The 16,717-nt window shown below is 43.1% G+C and overlaps 1 protein-coding gene across 8 annotated transcripts in view; it reads left to right on the plus strand.

The window, feature by feature from the left end:
* LOC121537097 overlaps positions 1-14,348 on the plus strand; it is a 36,118-nt gene extending 21,770 nt beyond the window's left edge. For 2 of the 8 annotated variants that reach the window (XM_041844865.2, XM_041844864.2), the window contains exons 9-15: positions 1,924-2,053; positions 2,526-2,575; positions 5,088-5,296; positions 11,607-11,739; positions 11,829-11,873; positions 11,976-12,003; positions 12,983-14,348. In XM_041844865.2, the coding sequence (XP_041700799.1) occupies positions 1,924-2,053; positions 2,526-2,575; positions 5,088-5,296; positions 11,607-11,739; positions 11,829-11,873; positions 11,976-12,003; positions 12,983-13,128 (741 nt within the window). In that variant the 3' untranslated portion in view covers positions 13,129-14,348. The other 6 variants (XM_041844868.2, XM_041844870.2, XM_041844866.2 and 3 more) reach the window with 6 other exon arrangements.
* The last annotated feature ends 2,369 nt before the right edge of the window (positions 14,349-16,717 follow it).

Genomic DNA, 16,717 nt, shown 5'->3' on the forward strand with positions numbered 1-16,717 from the left:
TCCATCTCTCCCAGGTATCTATCTCTGTCCTCCCTCCATCTCTCCCAGGTATCTATCTCTGTCCTCCCTCCGTCTCTCCCAGGTATCTATCTCTGTCCTCCCTCCATCTCTCCCAGGTATCTATCGCTGTCCTCCCTCCATCTCTCCCAGGTATCTATCTCTGTCCTCCCTCCATCTCTCCCAGGTATCTATTGTTCCATCTCCCAGGTATCTACTCTGTCCTCCCTCCATCTCTCCCAGGTATCTATCGCTGTCCTCCCTCCGTCTCTCCCAGGTATCTATCTCTGTCCTCCCTCCATCTCTCCCAGGTATCTATCTCTGTCCTCCCTCCATCTCTCCCAGGTATCTATCGCTGTCCTCCCTCCGTCTCTCCCAGGTATCTATCTCTGTCCTCCCTCCATCTCTCCCAGGTATCTATCTCTGTCCTCCCTCCATCTCTCCCAGGTATCTATCTCTGTCCTCCCTCCATCTCTCCCAGGTATCTATCTCTGTCCTCCCTCCATCTCTCCCAGGTATCTATCGCTGTCCTCCCTCCATCGCTCCCAGGTATCTATCTCTGTCCTCTCTCCATCTCTCCCAGGTATCAATCTCTGTCCTCCCTCCGTCTCTCCAAGGTATCTATCTCTGTCCTCCCTCCATCTCTCCCAGGTATCAATCTCTGTCCTCCCTCATCTCTCCCAGGTATCTATCTCTGTCCTCCCTCCATCTCTCCCAGGTATCAATCTCTGTCCTCCCTCCATCTCTCCCAGGTATCTATCTCTGTCCTCCCTCCATCTCTCCCAGGTATCAATCTCTGTCCTCCCTCATCTCTCCCAGGTATCAATCTCTGTCCTCCCTCCATCTCTCCCAGGTATCTATCTCTGTCCTCCCTCCATCTCTCCCAGGTATCAATCTCTGTCCTCCCTCCGTCTCTCCAAGGTATCTATCTCTGTCCTCCCTCCATCTCTCCCAGGTATCTCTCTCTGTCCTCCTCCTCCCATCTCTCCCAGCCTAAGGTATCTATCTCTGTCCTCTCTCCATCTCTCCCAGGTATCTATCTCTGTCCTCCCTCCATCTCTCCCAGGTATCTATCTCTGTCCTCCCTCCATCTCTCCCAGGTATCTATCTCTGTCCTCCCTCCATCTCTCCCAGGTATCTATCTCTGTCCTCCCTCCATCTCTCCCAGGTATCTATCGCTGTCCTCCCTCCATCGCTCCCAGGTATCTATCTCTGTCCTCTCTCCATCTCTCCCAGGTATCAATCTCTGTCCTCCCTCCGTCTCTCCAAGGTATCTATCTCTGTCCTCCCTCCATCTCTCCCAGGTATCAATCTCTGTCCTCCCTCATCTCTCCCAGGTATCTATCTCTGTCCTCCCTCCATCTCTCCCAGGTATCAATCTCTGTCCTCCCTCCATCTCTCCCAGGTATCTATCTCTGTCCTCCCTCCATCTCTCCCAGGTATCTATCTCTGTCCTCCCTCCATCTCTCCCAGGTATCTATCTCTGTCCTCCCTCCATCTCTCCCAGGTATCTATCTCTGTCCTCCCTCCATCTCTCCCAGGTATCTATCTCTGTCCTCCCTCCATCTCTCCCAGGTATCTATCTCTGTCCTCCCTCCATCTCTCCCAGGTATCTCTCTCTGTCCTCCCGCCATCTCTCCCAGGTATCTCTCTGTCCTCCCTCCATCTCTCCCAGGTATCTCTCTCTGTCCTCCCTCCGTCTCTTCAAGGTATCTATCTCTGTCCTCCCTCCATCTCTCCCAGGTATCTATCTTCCCTCCGTCTCTCCCAGGGATCTATCTCTGTCCTCCCTCCATCTCTCCCAGGTATCTCTCTCTGTCCTCCTCCTCCCATCTCTCCCAGCCTAAGGTATCTATAGCCTGGGTGCTGGGACTCAGTTCAGTCTAGACTAGAGTGGTCAGCCATCTTCCTCTGGTCCTTTTGCAGGATGGCCATGAGAAACAAGGAGAGGGAATTGAAGAGCATCTAGAGAAGACCTTTGCTCACCCTCCATCACAAGGAGACACACACTGTGACATGTGGTCATACCCAGAGGCAATGGGTAGGATCTTCAATGGTTAGGATCTTCAATGGTTAGGATCTTCAAAGGGTAGGATTTTCAATGGGTAGGATCTTCAATGGGTAGGATCTTCAATGGTTAGGATCTTCAATGGTTAGGATCTTCAATGGTTAGGATCTTCAATGGTTAGGATCTTCAATGGGTAGGATCTTCAATGGGTAGAATCTTCAATGGTTAGGATCTTCAATGGGTAGAATCTTCAATGGGTAGGATCTTCAATGGGTAGGATCTTCAATGGGTAGGATCTTCAATGGTTAGGATCTTCAATGGGTAGGATCTTCAATGGGTAGGATCTTCAATGGGTAGGATCTTCAATGGGTAGGATCTTCAATGGGTAGGATCTTCAATGGGTAGGATCTTCAATGCTTCACTTCTGGGCTTTGACTTTGTGACCATCCTTTTTATCATGTGGGCCCATTTCCAGTTTAAATTGATACTGGTGGTAAAATGTTTTAAATCCGTCCTCCAGATGAAATGCACGCTTCAGACCAGGAGGAGGGGAGTGTACTAGAGGAACAGGTCTGCTCTTAATAATATCATTATTCAACAACATGTGGTACTGCTGTAAAATCACACTTCCAAGTAACATCTGCATCAGTTAGAAGAGATCGCAAACATGGACACAGAACTTTAAATTCAGTGACAGGACACTGATGAAGTTCTGTGCATTAGATTCATTATTCTGTTATATCCTGCAGTGACAGGACACTGATGAAGTTCTGTGCATTAGATTCATTATTCTGTTATATCCTGCAGTGACAGGACACTGATGAAGTTCTGTGCATTAGATTCATTATTCTGTTATATCCTGCAGTGACAGGACACTGATGAAGTTCTGTGCATTAGATTCATTATTCTGTTATATCCTGCAGTGACAGGACACTGATGAAGTTCTGTGCATTAGATTCATTATTCTGTTATATCCTGCAGTGACAGGACACTGATGAAGTTCTGTGCATTAGATTCATTATTCTGTTATATCCTGCAGTGACAGGACACTGATGAAGTTCTGTGCATTAGATTCATTATTCTGTTATATCCTGCAGTGACAGGACACTGATGAAGTTCTGTGCATTAGATTCATTATTCTGTTATATCCTGCAGTGACAGGACACTGATGAAGTTCTGTGCATTAGATTCATTATTCTGTTATATCCTGCAGTGACAGGACACTGATGAAGTTCTGTGCATTAGATTCATTATTCTGTTATATCCTGCAGTGACAGGACACTGATGAAGTTCTGTGCATTAGATTCATTATTCTGTTATATCCTGCAGTGACAGGACACTGATGAAGTTCTGTGCATTAGATTCATTATTCTGTTATATCCTGCAGTGACAGGACACTGATGAAGTTCTGTGCATTAGATTCATTATTCTGTTATATCCTGCAGTGACAGGACACTGATGAAGTTCTGTGCATTAGATTCATTATTCTGTTATATCCTGCAGTGACAGGACACTGATGAAGTTCTGTGCATTAGATTCATTATTCTGTTATATCCTGCAGTGACAGGACACTGATGAAGTTCTGTGCATTAGATTCATTATTCTGTTATATCCTGCAGTGACAGGACACTGATGAAGTTCTGTGCATTAGATTCATTATTCTGTTATATCCTGCAGTGACAGGACACTGATGAAGTTCTGTGCATTAGATTCATTATTCTGTTATATCCTGCAGTGACAGGACACTGATGAAGTTCTGTGCATTAGATTCATTATTCTGTTATATCCTGCAGTGACAGGACACTGATGAAGTTCTGTGCATTAGATTCATTATTCTGTTATATCCTGCAGTGACAGGACACTGATGAAGTTCTGTGCATTAGATTCATTATTCTGTTATATCCTGCAGTGACAGGACACTGATGAAGTTCTGTGCATTAGATTCATTATTCTGTTATATCCTGCAGTGACAGGACACTGATGAAGTTCTGTGCATTAGATTCATTATTCTGTTATATCCTGCATACAGTGGATGTGTCCCAAATGGTAGTCTATTCCCTTAAAGTGTACTGTGCACTACTTTTGACCAGTGCCCAAGGCTCTGTAGTAGTGCACTATGTAGGGAATAGGGTGCTATTTAGGACGCCTCGTAACTCTTGTGTTATACAGTGCATTCGGAAAGTATTCAGACCCCTTCACTTTTTCCACATTTTGTTACGTTACAGCCTTATTCTAAAATGGATGAAATTATTTTTTTCCCTCATCAATCAACACACAATAACCCATAATGACAAAGCAATATTTCAGTTTTTTATTTTATAAATTTGCAAACGTTTCTAAAAACTAGTTTTTGCTTTGTCATTATGGGGTATTGTGTGTAAATTGATGAGGGGGGAAAACTATTTAATCAATTTTAGAATAAGGCTGTAACCTAACAAAATGTTGAAAAGTCAAGAGGTGTGAATACTTTCTGAATGCTCTGTATAGATGCTATGTGAATGCTCTGTATAGATGCTTTCTGAATGCTCTGTATAGATGCTTTCTGAATGCTCTGTATAGATGCTATGTGAAATCTGAATGCTCTGTATAGATGCTATGTGAAATCTGAATGCTCTGTATAGATGCTATCTGAATGCTCTGTATAGATGCTATCTGAATGCTCTGTATAGATGCTATGTGAATGCTCTGTATAGATGCTTTCTGAATGCTCTGTATAGATGCTATGTGAAATCTGAATGCTCTGTATAGATGCTTTCTGAATGCTCTGTATAGATGCTTTCTGAATGCTCTGTATAGATGCTTTCTGAATGCTCTGTATAGATGCTTTCTGAATGCTCTGTATAGATGCTATCTGAATGCTCTGTATAGATGCTATGTGAAATCTGAATGCTCTGTATAGATGCTTTCTGAATGCTCTGTATAGATGCTTTCTGAATGCTCTGTATAGATGCTTTCTGAATGCTCTGTATAGATGCTTTCTGAATGCTCTGTATAGATGCTATCTGAATGCTCTGTATAGATGCTATGTGAAATCTGAATGCTCTGTATAGATGCTATGTGAAATCTGTTTGACTCTTTATAGCTGGAGTGTCTGAACACCTCCAATACAGTAGAGATGGAGGAGGTGAAGGAGGTGAAGGAGGTGAAGGAGAGAGGGACTGAGGGAGGAGAGGAACAGCCTACATCCTTCATTACTGAGGAAGAGGAGAATGAAGGAATGGGAGCTGCATTCTCTCCTCAGACTCCTGCTAGAATGAAAGCTGTGTCCAGCACCCCAACCTTCTCACTGAAGTAAGACATCACATGCAGAGTTAAAACAGAAGTTAACCGAGGCTGTGTCCAAAATGGCACCCTATTTGGTGCACTACTTTTCACCAGGGCCCAGGTCAAAAGTAGTGCACCCAGGGCCCAGGTCAAAAGTAGTGCACCCTGGGTCCAGGTCAAAAGTAGTGCACCCTGGGCCCAGGTCAAAAGTAGTGCACCCTGGGCCCAGGTCAAAAGTAGCGAACTACAGAGGGAAAAGGGGGCCATTTGAGAGGCAGACCTCCCAGTTGTATATAAATGCTTACTTACTTACTTACAGTGCTGCTTGAAAGTATGTGAACCCCTTGTGCAATTACAGATTGTTTCAATTTTTACCATGAAATCTTCATTTAATCAGAACCAGTCTTTTTGATCTGACATAACAGGTTTATATTTACCAATACCATATGTTGGTGTAGAGGAAATCACGCGTGTAGTAGAAAAACACAATTAAAAAGTAATTAGTGCAGGTGCAAAAATAAGTGAACCCAAGTTGCATTGGTTAAATCAAGTACGTAAGTAGAATCAGGTGGGTAAATAATTAGCTACCAAATGAACCAATCAAAGGAGAGATCGTTAGGAAAGGGTTCGGGCGGGACTCTGATAAATAGAGATAAGAAACCTGGTCCGTTTGGTGTTACCCATCAAGGTGAATGCAAAGCACACCATGCCGAGAGGAAAGGAGATCTCAGAGGACATCAGGACGAGGGTAGTGAGAGGACATCAGGACGAGGGTAGTGAGAGCACATCAGTCTGGGGATCTCAGAGGACACCAGGACGAGGGTAGTGAGAGCACATCAGTCTGGGGATCTCAGAGGACATCAGGACGAGGGTAGTGAGAGCACATCAGGACGAGGGTAGTGAGAGCACATCAGTCTGGGGATCTCAGAGGACATCAGGACGAGGGTAGGGAGAGCACATCAGTCTGGGGATCTCAGAGGACATCAGGACGAGGGTAGGGAGAGCACATCAGTCTGGGGATCTCAGAGGACATCAGGACGAGGGTAGGGAGAGCACATCAGTCTGGGGATCTCAGAGGACATCAGGACGAGGGTAGTGAGAGCACATCAGGACGAGGGTAGGGAGAGCACATCAGTCTGGGGATCTCAGAGGACATCAGGACGAGGGTAGTGAGAGGCCATCCGGACGAGGGTAGGGTGAGCACATCAGGACGAGGGTAGTGAGAGGCCATCAGGACGAGGGTAGTGGGAGGACATCAGGACGAGGGTAGTGAGAGCACACCAGGACGAGGGTAGTGAGAGCACATCAGTCTGGGGATCTCAGAGGCCATCAGGACGAGGGTAGGGAGAGCACATCAATCTGGAGAAGGCTATAAAATCATCTCAAAAAGATTTGAGCTCCATCAGTCCACTGTGAGGCAAATCATTTACAAATGGAGAGCATTTAACATGACAGCAACTTGGCCCAGAAGTGGACGCCCTTCCAAAATATCCCCAAGAGCCACAAGAACAATAATAAATCAGGTAAAAGCCAACCCAAACATAACATCTAGAGATTTGCAGACCTCCCTTGCTGCATCTCAGGTAACTGTGAATGCTTCAACAATAAGAAGAACACTGAATCGAAATGCCATTCATGGGAGGGTTGCTAGGAAGGAGCCTCTGCTGTCAAAAAAGAACCAAACTGCCCATCTTAACTTTGCCAGAGACCACCTGGACAAACCTGAAGGTTTCTGGAAGTCCATTCTCTGGACCGATGAGTCCAAAATTGACCTTTTTGGTCACAATCAACACCTCTATGTTTGGTGAAAACCCAACACTGCCTACCACCAAAATAACCTTATCCCAACAGTCAGACATGGTGGTGGGAATGTCAAGATCTGGGGCTGATTTTCCTCCTCTGGACCTGGACGACTCCACATCATTAAGGGAACCATGACGACTCCACATCATTAAGGGAACCATGAATTACCAGGAGATTCTTGAACAGAACGTCAGGCCATCAGTCAAGGAGCTAAAGCTGGGTGGAAAATGGGTCTTCAAACAAGACAACGACCCAAAGCATTCAAGCAAATCTACCAAAGAATGGCTCAGGAGAAAGAAGATTTGTGTTTTGGATTGGCCAAGTCAAAGTCCTGACCTAAATCCAATCCAGATGCTGTGGCAGGACCTGAAGCGGGCAGTTCATGCCAGACACCCCTCAAACCTCACTCAATTGGCTGAGTTCTGTAAGGAGGAGTGGGCAAAAATCCCTCAAAACAGATGTCAGAGACTGATTACTGGCTGTAGGAGACGTTTAGTCCAAGGTATCGCTGCTAATGGAGGAGCCACAAGCTATTGACTGAAGGGGTTCGCATATTTGTTAACACATCAAATCTAAGTTTCTGTTAAATAAACCACTTTTGTTAAATAAACAAATGTAAATATCATTTTCCATTTACTTGGAATGTCTTTATTACAAATTGGGGTTTCGATAAGGATTTAATGTTTATTTTAATATTTTATAGCAAGATAATAACCAGCCCTGTAGGGTTCCCATACTTCAAGCAGCGTTGTGTGTATATGAATGAGATGTGTCTTATATAGTATCTCACCTAGTCACCCATACATCAAGCAGCGCTGTGTGTATATGAATGAGATGTGTCTTATATAGTATCTCACCTAGTCACCCATACATTAAGCAGCGCTGTGTGTATATGAATGAGATGTGTCTTATATAGTATCTCACCTAGTCACCCATACATCAAGCAGCGCTGTGTGTATATGAATGAGATGTGTCTTATATAGTATCTCACCTAGTCACCCATACATCAAGCAGCGCTGTGTGTATATGAATGAGATGTGTCTTATATAGTATCTCACCTAGTCACCCATACATCAAGCAGCGCTGTGTGTATATGAATGAGATGTGTCTTATATAGTATCTCACCTAGTCACCCATACATCAAGCAGCGCTGTGTGTATATGAATGAGATGTGTCTTATATAGTATCTCACCTAGTCACCCATACATCAAGCAGCGCTGTGTGTATATGAATGAGATGTGTCTTATATAGTATCTCACCTAGTCACCCATACATCAAGCAGCGCTGTGTGTATATGAATGAGATGTGTCTTATATAGTATCTCACCTAGTCACCCATACTTCAAGCAGCGCTGTGTGTATATGAATGAGATGTGTCTTATATAGTATCTCACCTAGTCACCCATACTTCAAGCAGCGCTGTGTGTATATGAATGAGATGTGTCTTATATAGTATCTCACCTAGTCACCCATACTTCAAGCAGCGCTGTGTGTATATGAATGAGATGTGTCTTATATAGTATCTCACCTAGTCACCCATACATCAAGCAGCGCTGTGTGTATATGAATGAGATGTGTCTTATATAGTATCTCACCTAGTCACCCATACATCAAGCAGCGCTGTGTGTATATGAATGAGATGTGTCTTATATAGTATCTCACCTAGTCACCCATACATCAAGCAGCGCTGTGTGTATATGAATGAGATGTGTCTTATATAGTATCTCACCTAGTCACCCATACATCAAGCAGCGCTGTGTGTATATGAATGAGATGTGTCTTATATAGTATCTCACCTAGTCACCCATACATCAAGCAGCGCTGTGTGTATATGAATGAGATGTGTCTTATATAGTATCTCACCTAGTCACCCATACATCAAGCAGCGCTGTGTGTATATGAATGAGATGTGTCTTATATAGTATCTCACCTAGTCACCCATACATCAAGCAGCGCTGTGTGTATATGAATGAGATGTGTCTTATATAGTATCTCACCTAGTCACCCATACATCAAGCAGCGCTGTGTGTATATGAATGAGATGTGTCTTATATAGTATCTCACCTAGTCACCCATACTTCAAGCAGCGCTGTGTGTATATGAATGAGATGTGTCTTATATAGTATCTCACCTAGTCACCCATACTTCAAGCAGCGCTGTGTGTATATGAATGAGATGTGTCTTATATAGTATCTCACCTAGTCACCCATACTTCAAGCAGCGCTGTGTGTATATGAATGAGATGTGTCTTATATAGTATCTCACCTAGTCACCCATACTTCAAGCAGCGCTGTGTGTATATGAATGAGATGTGTCTTATATAGTATCTCACCTAGTCACCCATACATCAAGCAGCGCTGTGTGTATATGAATGAGATGTGTCTTATATAGTATCTCACCTAGTCACCCATACATCAAGCAGCGCTGTGTGTATATGAATGAGATGTGTCTTATATAGTATCTCACCTAGTCACCCATACATCAAGCAGCGCTGTGTGTATATGAATGAGATGTGTCTTATATAGTATCTCACCTAGTCACCCATACTTCAAGCAGCGCTGTGTGTATATGAATGAGATGTGTCTTATATAGTATCTCACCTAGTCACCCATACATCAAGCAGCGCTGTGTGTATATGAATGAGATGTGTCTTATATAGTATCTCACCTAGTCACCCATACTTCAAGCAGCGCTGTGTGTATATGAATGAGATGTGTCTTATATAGTATCTCACCTAGTCACCCATACATCAAGCAGCGCTGTGTGTATATGAATGAGATGTGTCTTATATAGTATCTCACCTAGTCACCCATACATCAAGCAGCGCTGTGTGTATATGAATGAGATGTGTCTTATATAGTATCTCACCTAGTCACCCATACATCAAGCAGCGCTGTGTGTATATGAATGAGATGTGTCTTATATAGTATCTCACCTAGTCACCCATACATCAAGCAGCGCTGTGTGTATATGAATGAGATGTGTCTTATATAGTATCTCACCTAGTCACCCATACATCAAGCAGCGCTGTGTGTATATGAATGAGATGTGTCTTATATAGTATCTCACCTAGTCACCCATACATCAAGCAGCGCTGTGTGTATATGAATGAGATGTGTCTTATATAGTATCTCACCTAGTCACCCATACATCAAGCAGCGCTGTGTGTATATGAATGAGATGTGTCTTATATAGTATCTCACCTAGTCACCCATACATCAAGCAGCGCTGTGTGTATATGAATGAGATGTGTCTTATATAGTATCTCACCTAGTCACCCATACATCAAGCAGCGCTGTGTGTATATGAATGAGATGTGTCTTATATAGTATCTCACCTAGTCACCCATACATCAAGCAGCGCTGTGTGTATATGAATGAGATGTGTCTTATATAGTATCTCACCTAGTCACCCATACATCAAGCAGCGCTGTGTGTATATGAATGAGATGTGTCTTATATAGTATCTCACCTAGTCACCCATACATCAAGCAGCGCTGTGTGTATATGAATGAGATGTGTCTTATATAGTATCTCACCTAGTCACCCATACTTCAAGCAGCGCTGTGTGTATATGAATGAGATGTGTCTTATATAGTATCTCACCTAGTCACCCATACTTCAAGCAGCGCTGTGTGTATATGAATGAGATGTGTCTTATATAGTATCTCACCTAGTCACCCATACATCAAGCAGCGCTGTGTGTATATGAATGAGATGTGTCTTATATAGTATCTCACCTAGTCACCCATACTTCAAGCAGCGCTGTGTGTATATGAATGAGATGTGTCTTATATAGTATCTCACCTAGTCACCCATACTTCAAGCAGCGCTGTGTGTATATGAATGAGATGTGTCTTATATAGTATCTCACCTAGTCACCCATACTTCAAGCAGCGCTGTGTGTATATGAATGAGATGTGTCTTATATAGTATCTCACCTAGTCACCCATACTTCAAGCAGCGCTGTGTGTATATGAATGAGATGTGTCTTATATAGTATCTCACCTAGTCACCCATACTTCAAGCAGCGCTGTGTGTATATGAATGAGATGTGTCTTATATAGTATCTCACCTAGTCACCCATACATCAAGCAGCGCTGTGTGTATATGAATGAGATGTGTCTTATATAGTATCTCATCTAGTCACCCATACATCAAGCAGCGCTGTGTGTATATGAATGAGATGTGTCTTATATAGTATCTCATCTAGTCACCCATACTTCAAGCAGCGCTGTGTGTATATGAATGAGATGTGTCTTATATAGTATCTCACCTAGTCACCCATACTTCAAGCAGCGCTGTGTGTATATGAATGAGATGTGTCTTATATAGTATCTCACCTAGTCACCCATACTTCAAGCAGCGCTGTGTGTATATGAATGAGATGTGTCTTATATAGTATGTCATCTAGTCACCCATACATCAAGCAGCGCTGTGTGTATATGAATGAGATGTGTCTTATATAGTATCTCATCTAGTCACCCATACATCAAGCAGCGCTGTGTGTATATGAATGAGATGTGTCTTATATAGTATCTCATCTAGTCACCCAGACGGCTCCACTGTGAAATCCCCAGCCTTCCTGTTCTCCATGAGCTCAGCTCCTAGTCCCCTAGACTTCTCTGGCTTCGACTGTGGCTTTGAACTGGGCTCAGCCCAGGAGGAGGTGGGGGAACATAAACACACTTTTTTACAATGATGACGAATCCATCAATAAGTGTTTATATTAGACTAAAATGTTTTGTTTCGTTGTAGGAGCCTCCTTTCCCCTTCACCAGCTCATATTTCAGCAGTGAAAAGGTACCATTATATATTCTGTTGTGTTATTCTCTGTAGAGTGTCAGTGCCGTACATAGTGCTGAACTTGCCTAATTTATTACCTTTTTTTTTTTGTCATCATAGAAACCGTCTGGATCCAAATCGCCACCAGGTGGGAAATTGTGTCTGCTATTAATAAGGTTCTGAAGTGATTCTTTTTGAGTTGGTGTGCTGAGCTAGGATCAGTTTTGCCTTTCAAATTATAATGAATGGACAGGAGGAAGCTGGTCCTAGATCGGAGACACTGTGTAATAGCAATATGTATGGTGTTGAAGGCTTCCTGTTTGCCCGGCCAGATTATAATGAATGGACAGGAGGAAGCTGATCCTAGATCGGAGACACTGTGTAATAGCAATATGTATGGTGTTGAAGGCTTCCTGTTTGCCCGGCCAGATTATAATGAATGGACAGGAGGAAGCTGATCCTAGATCGGAGACACTGTGTAATAGCAATATGTATGGTGTTGAAGGCTTCCTGTTTGCCCGGCCAGATTATAATGAATGGACAGGAGGAAGCTGATCCTAGATCGGAGACACGGAGACACTGTGTAATAGCAATATGTATGGTGTTGAAGGCTTCCTGTTTGCCCGGCCAGATTATAATGAATGGACAGGAGGAAGCTGATCCTAGATCGGAGACACGGAGACACTGTGTAATAGCAATATGTATGGTGTTGAAGGCTTCCTGTTTGCCCGGCCAGATTATAATGAATGGACAGGAGGAAGCTGATCCTAGATCGGAGACACGGAGACACTGTGTAATAGCAATATGTATGGTGTTGAAGGCTTCCTGTTTGCCCGGCCAGATTATAATGAATGGACAGGAGGAAGCTGATCCTAGATCGGAGACACGGAGACACTGTGTAATAGCAATATGTATGGTGTTGAAGGCTTCCTGTTTGCCCGGCCAGATTATAATGAATGGACAGGAGGAAGCTGATCCTAGATCGGAGACACGGAGACACTGTGTAATAGCAATATGTATGGTGTTGAAGGCTTCCTGTTTGCCCGGCCAGATTATAATGAATGGACAGGAGGAAGCTGATCCTAGATCGGAGACACTGTGTAATAGCAATATGTATGGTGTTGAAGGCTTCCTGTTTGCCCGGCCAGAGTCGGAGAAGTCAGAAGATGGATTTGAGTTCCCCTTCAGCTCTAAGAGTCCTGGTCAGCCGTCAGCCAGCAGAGAGAAGGGACCAGGGGCTGGGGACTCCTTCCCTTTCTCCTTTAACTTCTAGCAAATCTTACTGTGAAGCTTAGTGTATGCTTCAAATGGCACCCTATTCCCTGTATAATGCACTACTTTTGCCCAGGGCCATGTAGTACACTACATGGGGGATAGGAGGCTATTTGGGACGCATCCTGAGATTCTTCCACGGCTAGTTACTGTACATGAGTTAATTTCCTGTTTTGGTTATTTATAGAAATATGCAGAACAATATGTGGAAGTGTAATTCCATATCAGCACTGACCTGGAGGGACTCCAACGTAACGCTTTGTTCTCTATGATGTGTTGTTGTTATGACTGTAGGTATGTTTTATTGGTTGTTAATATTTACTCTAGTAATCAGTTCAATCAACTGGTTTATGGAAATTACTACTCATAAGATAAAGTACCATCTAGACTTAAACTTCGCTGTTTGTTCATACATAAATTATATAATTATTTAAAACTCAATTGTATTTATATTTAACAAAACAAAATCAGATAATCTGTGTAGAACTCTTGAATGTTTTTATTTGACATTGTTGCCTATTGCCATCTGTATCAAAATGAATCATAATGATATTAATTCACATTTCTAATTTGGGGACTGTCACAGACTTGCTGAAGCAACAAATATACAAGAACACTACCAGAATGGTAATGGCTCATGTTCAGTGTTCTGATTATACTGTGGGCTCATGTTCAGTGTTCTGATTATACTGTGGGCTCATGTTCAGTGTTCTGATTATACTGTGGGCTCATGTTCAGTGTTCTGATTATACTGTGGGCTCATGTTCAGTGTTCTGATTATACTGTGGGCTCATGTTCAGTGTTCTGATTATACTGTGGGCTCATGTTCAGTGTTCTGATTATACTGTGGGCTCATGTTCAGTGTTCTGATTATACTGTGGGCTCATGTTCAGTGTTCTGATTATACTGTGGGCTCATGTTCAGTGTTCTGATTATACTGTGGGCTCATGTTCAGTGTTCTGATTATACTGTGGGCTCATGTTCAGTGTTCTGATTATACTGTGGGCTCATGTTCAGTGTTCTGATTATACTGTGGGCTCATGTTCAGTGTTCTGATTATACTGTGGGCTCATATTCAGTGTTCTGATTATGCTGTGGGCTCATGTTCAGTGTTCTGATTATACTGTGGGTGTCAGTCGGTGATCTGTTCAGGCACACGCATGACTGAAAAACAGGTCAAATAAGATCACAAAACATAAATGTGTTGGTCACACAAGATCACAAAACATAGCTTGATTGTCACACAATACATTTCCATTTCAATGGTAAATATGACATAAATAATGTTTTGTACTGAGTGTATAAAACATTAGCAACACCTTCCTAATATTGAGTTGCACTCCCTTTTGCCTTCAGAACAGCCTCAATTCATCGGGGCATGGACTCTACAAGGTGTCGAAAGCGTTCCATAGGGATGCTGGCCCATGTTGACTCCAATGCTTCCTACAGTTGTGTCAAGTTGGCTGGATGTCCTTTTGGTGGTGGACCATTCTTGATACACATGGGAAACTGTTGAGCGTGAAAAACCCAGCAGCGTTGCAGTTCTTGACACAAACCGATGCGCCTGGCACCTACTACCATACCCCGTTCAAAGGCACTTAAATATTTTGTCTTGCCCATTCACCCTCTGAATGGCACACATACACAATCCATGTCTCAAGGCTTAAAAATCATTTTTTAACCTGCCTCCTCCCCTTCATCTACTCTGCTTCTGGATATCAGGACAGCGATTACCCACCTCGTATTTGACAGAAAACAATTATTCAACGAGTCAGACGCGAAGGATATCCTACAGACACCCGACAAGGCCCAAATCCCCGTCATTCGCATGAGAAAGAGACGGAGATATCGTGGACGTAGGTCGGGGTGCCTTGTAAGGATCCGACGGCGAGCGAGTAAACTGCCTCTTCCATCAATCCTATTAGCCAATGTTCATTCATTTGAAAATAAATTGGACGACCTAAGCAGTGGCGGCTCCTGAAAAAATTCTCAGGGGGGGCAATTTTTCTGATGATTTAGGTGACCTACACACATTTTAAAAAAGATATGTCCAGCAACAACATGAAGACAGGGGCAGCATATAAGTCAATACCAGAAGCATTTATTGACTGATCTCAAAAGTGTTGGCTTACCAGGGTTGGTGGAGCCCTCAGTTTCATCTTTGCCTCGCAAAGCTAACTCAAACACTCCGCAAAACTTCACACACTGGATTAGCCGGCTGAGGATGTGGCGGTTCTTGCTAATGTCGTAGTAAATATATTTGTTATAGTGAATATGGAATATGATATGTTGAGTAAAATGTTGTGCTAAGATCTATTTAGGTCAGGAGCTGGTTATAAGTTCTGTTCCTATCCAATAACAATGGACAAAAGGGTCCTATCTTGTCAGCCTTGTCAGCAGGTGGCCAAGGACAACACCCACGCCATAGGCCTCTCAGTTCTTCCAACTCACGAGTTCTTGCTCTGAGGACACACACACACACACACACACACACACACACACACATCATCACTGTTAAACACACACACACACACACACACATCATCACTGTTAAACACACACACACACACACACAAAAATCCCTCTCTTAGGCTGAACATTTGAAGACAGAGAACCCGACTCAGAGCCAATGCAACAGTGACAGTAGCCTGGAGGGGACCTCGCCCAACTCATCAGGACCAATCAGAAGATCAGAACTACTAGATTCAACCTACTTCATTTATTGCATAAAATGTCTGCACACAATGTTTCGGGGCTCTCTTCAGATAATAATAATAATAATAAAATATGCCATTTAGCAGACGCTTTTATCCAAAGCGACTTACAGTCATGCGTGCATACATTTTTGTGTATGGGTGGTCCCGGGGATCGAACCCACTACCTTGGCGTTACAAGCACCATGCTCTACCAGCTGAGCTACAGAAAGTGGATACTCATGGATGCGCATTGCAATTGTAAAATGTCAACACAATTGGAGACACCACGTCATTTTTGGAGACATGTTATTGACAGTAAACTATTGTAGATGCGACTGCTAACTAAATAAAACATTTTAGCTGGCTAGCTAATCATCTTAGCTAAATGTGGGGCAAACAATTCAGTTATTTACCGTTAATTTGAGGGATTGGGGTGAAAGAAATCGAGTTACATAGTGATACTTTACGATATACTGTATTGACAATATCGCAATATTTTAGCGCTAGTTGGCTGTACCTGCACCAAAACACCATTATTGTTCCTTCATAGCTTGTTCTCAATCTTTTCACATTGGGAGCCAATTTGTTTTCAGCACTTTTATTTCCATGACTGATCAAAACTCGTTCTCATGGCTTTCTGATCCCTCTGCAACAGACATATGGTGCGCAATAAAATCACAGTATCGAATCGCAATACGTATAGAATCATGAGACTCGCAATGCTGATGCATATATCTTATCGTGAGATTCCTGGCAATTCCCAGCCCAAGTTCATTTGCCACAACAAATCTCTTCGCTAGCAAACGCGATGTCTTCTCCAAAACGGCAATGTGTCTCCAGCAATGTTTACTTTTTTGACGTTCTATGGCATCTCCACTTTCCAAGCATATATGA

This window comes from Coregonus clupeaformis, chromosome 23, assembly GCF_020615455.1.
Source record: "Coregonus clupeaformis isolate EN_2021a chromosome 23, ASM2061545v1, whole genome shotgun sequence".
NCBI classification, from domain to species: Eukaryota; Metazoa; Chordata; class Actinopteri; order Salmoniformes; family Salmonidae; genus Coregonus; species Coregonus clupeaformis.